Source organism: Taurulus bubalis (genome assembly GCF_910589615.1).
Source record: "Taurulus bubalis genome assembly, chromosome: 19".
Classification (NCBI taxonomy): domain Eukaryota; kingdom Metazoa; phylum Chordata; class Actinopteri; order Perciformes; family Cottidae; genus Taurulus; species Taurulus bubalis.
This window is the reverse complement of record NC_136607.1, coordinates 1,941,442-1,947,938: the sequence shown is the minus strand read 5'-3', so window position 1 is coordinate 1,947,938 and position 6,497 is coordinate 1,941,442. Positions and strand designations below refer to the sequence as shown.

Here is a 6,497-nt window from a genome sequence, read left to right as displayed (position 1 = left end):
TTTAAGGCTTAAAGATGACTTTGCATGAATTAACATCTGCTGGAATGTCGGTCATTTACTGGATATTTTAGCCGGGTGTTGAGTTGCATGAAGCCACTGGATCTCTGGTGAATCATCTTTCAAATGATTTTCAGGAGTGTGCTAGCTGCACTATGACTCTGCATAGTGACATAGTGACTCTGCATCCATTGGTGGTTCAGCCCTCCAATAGGCTCCACCCTCTGTTCCAATGTAGGTTTTCTGGCCCAGTAAGTCAAGCCATCTCTATGGTCATTCCTTTTTCAACCTACGGGCGACATTCTGGCTTTATGAAGAAGTGGTGGTAATAGTTGCACGGTAGTGTACAATGGCAACGTCCTCATCAATCAGTTCTGCTTCTGTAGAACCACGACTGGCACTATGATGATGATCAGTACGGCGCAGACGGACAAGACGATTACAGACATGATTTTACAAAGTCTTTTTCTCTTGTGTTCCGCTTCTTTCTTCTTCAGTAAAGAGTCAAATCCCGGTGTGTAGAGATCCTCGAGCCAGAAGTCCAGGTCTCTCGGAGTCTTCTCTTCCTCCTGCAAAGAAAATGAAAATAGGCGTTGCCAACCATGTTTCATACTTATACTGTTGTGCGTTGCTTGGGGCTTTTGGGTCAGTTGTGTAAAGGCACCATCAACCTTATGAAATGACTCAAACAATCTACAAAGTATACCCTTTAGTTTTTTACACCCATCCGTCCCGTCAGCCTCTCCTCCGCTCCACTCATCACCTTTAAATAATCGGCGAGGTTCCCGTGGATCGTTTGTGTGTCGTACTCCCTGACGGTCCAGGACGGCTTGGCCTTCTTGTTGTCCACTGCTTCCATCTCTCTCATGTCCATGAACAGAGGGTTCCTTTTAATGTTGGACCTCAAGGTGACTGGTGTGATGTGCTTCTCCAGGTACCGGTCCTCAAACGCCACGGGAGAGGCCTCTGGGGATGGAGGAGACCAGCTTTCAGTCTTGGCCCTTGGTCCCCTCTGTGGAGACATTGAGGGAGCAATTTAATCCCCACCACACTTCCTTTAGACAAAGAGAAGACACTGAAGACACCGATACTAAACCAGAATGCATCAAATACATGATCTCCATGATTTCTGCATTTTATTTGTGCTTTCCTTGCTTTTATTTTGACAGGATTTCTGACTGTGTCAATGCTTTTATATCCTCACCGCAGCTCAGAATAACAGAAGAAGACTTTGCGATGATACAGTATTTGGAAATAAAAGTGTTGTCTTTTATCAGAAGAAAAATAACCCACATGTTATTAATAGGCTTCAGTGATTAAAAGCAACATTAGGACTATTGTGGTTGTTGTAGGAGTTTCCTCTTTGGAGCAATAGGGAAGTGTACAACCTTTTCCTCTGTTTTCTCTGGACATGTTGACTCTCACTGCACATTTCTACTACATAGGCGACCTATTTTAAGAAATTCCGGTTTTCTTTTTGCTCCATGTGATAAACCTTTTCAGTGTATCACATTGACGGATGGATGGATTAATGAACGTCCCGGGCAAAAGTGTCAGGGCCCAAAAAAGCAACTACAAAGAGAAACCAAACAGCTACAAAGAGACTCTAAATGACTACAATGAAAAGCAAAATGACTTCAAAGAGAAGCTGAATAACTACAAAGAGACTCTTAATGACTACAAAGAGAAGCTGAATTACTACAAATAGTCTCTTAATGACTACAAAGACAAGCTAAACAACTTCAAAGAGACTCTTAATGACTACAAAGAGAAGCTAAACAACTTCAAAGAGACTCTAAATGACTACAATGAGAAGCTAAACGACTTCAAAGAGAAGGTAAACAACTTCAAAGAGACTCTTAATGACTACAAAGAGAAGCTAAACGACTTCAAAGAGACTCTAAATTACTACAAAGAGACTCTATCTAAATGACTACAAAGAGAAACAAAACAACTACAAAGAGAAGCTAAACAACTTCAAAGAGACTAAATTACTACAAAGAGAAACCAAACAACTACAAAGAGACTCTAAATGACTACAATGAAAAGCTAAATGACTTCAAAGAGAAGCTAAACAACTTCAAAGAGACTCTAAATGACTACAAAGAGAAGCTGAATAACTACAAAGAGACTCTTAATGACTACAAAGAGAAGCTGAATTACTACAAATAGACTCTTAATGACTACAAAGACAAAGCTAAACAACTTCAAAGAGACTCTTAATGACTACAAAGACAAGCTAAACAACTTCAAAGAGACGCTAAACAATTTCAAAGAGACTCTAAATGACTACAATGAGAAGCTAAACGACTTCAAAGAGAAGCTAAACAACTTCAAAGAGACTCTTAATGACTACAAAGAGAAGCTAAACGACTTCAAAGAGCCTCTAAATTACTACAAAGAGACTCTAAATGACTACAAAGAGAAACAAAACAACTACAAAGAGAGGCTAAACAACTTCAAAGAGACTAAATGACTACAAAGAGAAGCTAAACGACTTCAAAGAGACTCTAAATGACTACAAAGAGAAGCTAAACGACTTCAAAGAGACTCTAAATGACTACAAAGAGAAGCTAAACGACTTCAAAGAGACTCTAAATGACTACAAAGAGAAGCTAAACGACTTCAAAGAGACTCTAAATTACTACAAAGAGACTCTAAATGACTACAAAGAGAAGCTAAACGACTTCAAAGAGACTCTAAATTACTACAAAGAGACTCTAAATGACTACAATGAAAAGCTAAATGACTTCAAAGAGAAGCTAAACAACTTCAAAGAGACTCTAAATGACTACAAAGAGAAGCTGAATAACTACAAAGAGACTCTTAATGACTACAAAGAGAAGCTAAACAACTTCAAAGAGACTCTAAATGACTACAAAGAGAAGCTGAATAACTACAAAGAGACTCTTAATGACTACAAAGAGAAGCTGAATTACTACAAATAGACTCTTAATGACTACAAAGACAAGCTAAACAACTTCAAAGAGACTCTTAATGACTACGAAGACAAGCTAAACAACTTCAAAGAGACGCTAAACAACTTCAAAGAGACTCTAAATGACTACAATGAGAAGCTAAACGACTTCAAAGAGAAGCTAAACAACTTAAAAGAGACTCTTAATGACTACAAAGAGAAGCTAAACGACTTCAAAGAGACTCTTAATGACTACAAAGAGAAGCTAAACGACTTCAAAGAGCCTCTAAATTACTACAAAGAGACTCTAAATGACTACAAAGAGAAACAAAACAACTACAAAGAGAAGCTAAACAACTTCAAAGAGACTAAATGACTACAAAGAGAAGCTAAACAACTTCAAAGAGACTAAATGACTACAAAGAGAAGCTAAACGACTTCAAAGAGCCTCTAAATTACTACAAAGAGACCCTGAATGACTACAAAGAGAAACAAAACAACTACAAAGAGAAGCTGAACAACTACAAAGGGACTAAATGACTACAAAGAGAAGCTAAACAACTTCAAAAAGACTCTAAGTGACTACAAAGAGAAGCTAAACAACTTCAAAGAGACTCTAAATGACTACAAAGAGAAGCTAAACAACTTCAAAGAGACTCTAAATAACTACAAAGAGAAGCTAAACAACTACAAACGGACTAAATGACTACAAAGAGAAGCTAAACGACTTCAAAGAGACTCTAAATGACTACAAAGAGAAACAAAACAACTATAAAGAGAAGCTAAACAACTAGACTCTAAATGACTACAAAGATAAGCTAAACAACTTCAAAGCCTGTGAGACCTGCTCCTATCTAGGAGAGGTGGTAGGGTCTATGCCCATGTGACCATTCATATTCATAATAGTTTGTACACTTATTCGCACCTTACTTCTATTATTATATTGTTTACATTTCATCTCGTTGAATATCACTTTTTGCTTTTGCAATTATCACATTTTTAAGTCGATATAGAGACTCATTTGTAGTTTTGATGATGTTGATTGAGAATAATTTTCACATGAACAATTAGTAGCTGGATTCATGAACCCAGAGTCAGCAGTCAGTTGATAAGCTGCTTCATGATCTCTGAATCTATACCTCTATATCCAGGATCTCTCATCTGAGTATAAACTTGTGATACAGGCCCCTGGGGTAAAAGTGACTTTAGTTAATGTTGTACTTTAGTGGTGCAAATTCCCTTACACATATAGATGATGTGGTATGTTGTACAGACACACTTTTAGAGTTTGGACCCTCAGTTAATTTCACTTTCCTGCTCTCAGGGCGACCCTCCCTCTGCTTCCTGTTCCTGACATTCTGGGTTCTAGATCACATATTAGATCAAGGATCAATACTGAATGCACCCCTGTCCTGCTCTCTTGTTTCAAGCCCACTGTCTCCACGCTGCAGCTGGTGATCACGATCTCTGCTCAAAGATCATTCATGCGGACGGAATGCACGTCATGAATCATGTCTTTGCGTTGGGTCGTCATGTGGAATCGATTGTTAAGGAACTAAATCCAGCTCTCCGTGTCAAAGGGCAGAAACAAGAGACATGAGCACCCAGAGAGGACGCTGTGACGTGTAGTCCATACCTGGGAGTAGACCCGGTTCTGCCAGTGCTTCTGACTGGACAGGACGGCCCCGATCTGGAACATGCCGTGTGTGGCCGGCAGCATCCCGACGTCCAGCTGGAGGAACTTCTCCGGGTGGTTGTTGTTGGGCAGAACAGAGATGTCCATCTCTGCGTTGCTGCGTCCACACTGAGCGCCTCAGCTGCCGGCAGCCTGGCTGGAGCACACGCTCACCACACGTCACCCGCTCTGTAATAATTCATGAAGAGCATCTTGCACGGCCTGTATCACTTGCAGGTGTGTGTGTAACCCAAACCTGACCATTTAGAGCCTGACGCTGAGAACCAACAGTGTAAGGAGAGAGAGAGAGGGGTGGAGGCCCAGTGCCTTGGTTTACATGAGCAACATCTCCGTCAGTCATCAGGACTCTATTGTGTAGTAATAAGTACATTTACTCAAGTACTGCAATTAAAGCTAGGGATGGTAATCATGGGAATACAAGAATATGCTAGATTTAAATAATATTATCCACCTAAAAACCCAGCCTAGTGAACATTTTCAGTGAAAGTAGTGAGCAGCACTAGCTCCAAAAGCTGCTCAATCTATGGGCTTTAGGTCGACGATGAATCATTTCATTCGGCCTTAGGAAATTAAATTCAGTTTATTTTGTATAGCCAAAAATCACAAATTACCAATTTGCCTCAGAGGGTTTAACAATCTGTACTCATACGACATCCCTGTCACCAGATGTTTTTTTTTTATGAAAGCATTTCATCAATTGATAACTGTATGTATGTATGTATTATGATAATTTCAAAAAACTATATCAAAAATGTTTTTGAGGAAGATTACCAACACTGCCTTAAGTGAAAATGTGAGGTGTTTGCTTTACCAGATAGTTTTTTATTTTCATGCTACTTCATACTTCTTCTTCTACTACTTCTTTGTACTCCACTATAATTATTTGACAGCTTTAGTGATAAGCTTTTCGTATTGGATTGAAAGAAAATGCATTATTTTGATAACGGTTATTTTTCATGGTTGAGAGTATGAGTATGAGACGTGCTGCATTGGCTGAAAGCTCTACTGAAACTGTGGTGTTTATTAATATTTATTAGGGGCTAAAGGTGCTCAAAAACTCACCAAACTTGGCACACTCTTCAGACCTGTGAGGTTTGTGTTGGGCTTGGTGTATCAACATGACTCCATAGCGCCCCCTGCTGGTTATAAACGAGGATCTCCCGCAGTAAGTCTCACATTGATCTGTGTGACATTTGGAAGGTTTGTGGAGACGTAGAAAAAAGCCTCAACCCATCAGGGAAAAGATATTTTGAATTCAGTGTGCAATTTGCCAATTTTTGCCAATATTTTAATCATATAACATAATTAATCAGATCAACTTCAGAAGTGTTCATTACAATCTAAAAACAACAATGAAAAGTTATCAAAATCCATAATCTACTGGGGATCAGCACTTTGGCTCAAGACGAGTTTGTTGAATACGTTAAAAACATGTTGGACCTGGTATCCATAAATGAATTAGTCATTTAATAACGCTTTTTTACGTGTTTTTGTTTTAAACCGGATATTTTATATTCATATATATACATCAGATAGATGGAGCATCTTTGGAAACGCTTTTTATAACTGGAGCAAGGAGTAGAAGCATATGATCAGATGATGCAAAGACCATTTTAATAACCAATTAAACAATCACAAACCCAAATATAGTCATAGAAGACGACTTTTGCCTTAAAATGACCATTCATTCCAACTGCCGATTCTCAACATGCAGAGCAGCATCCTGACGGCGGCGCTGAGGGCAAGGTCACCGAGGGTCGTGATCTGTAAACCCTCTGTTTCCTCCTGATAGCAGAATAAACGCAGCAGATTCCCCTGATGGAAATATGTTCGTCACAGACAAACAGATGGAGGACGAAGACAACCACTGCTTTAAAGCACACGCGT

At 39.3% G+C, this 6,497-nt stretch overlaps 1 protein-coding gene across 1 annotated transcript; it reads right to left on the bottom strand.

Moving 5' to 3' along the window:
- Window positions 1-365: 365 nt before the first annotated feature.
- Window positions 366-4,697, bottom strand: minar2 (membrane integral NOTCH2 associated receptor 2; the record flags this gene model as incomplete). The annotated part of the gene is made up of 3 exons (XM_079235097.1): window positions 366-566; window positions 761-1,009; window positions 4,551-4,697. 3 exons carry the CDS (start codon window positions 4,695-4,697, stop codon window positions 366-368), a joined length of 597 nt encoding a protein of 198 aa, XP_079091223.1.
- Between the last annotated feature and the right edge of the window lie 1,800 nt (window positions 4,698-6,497).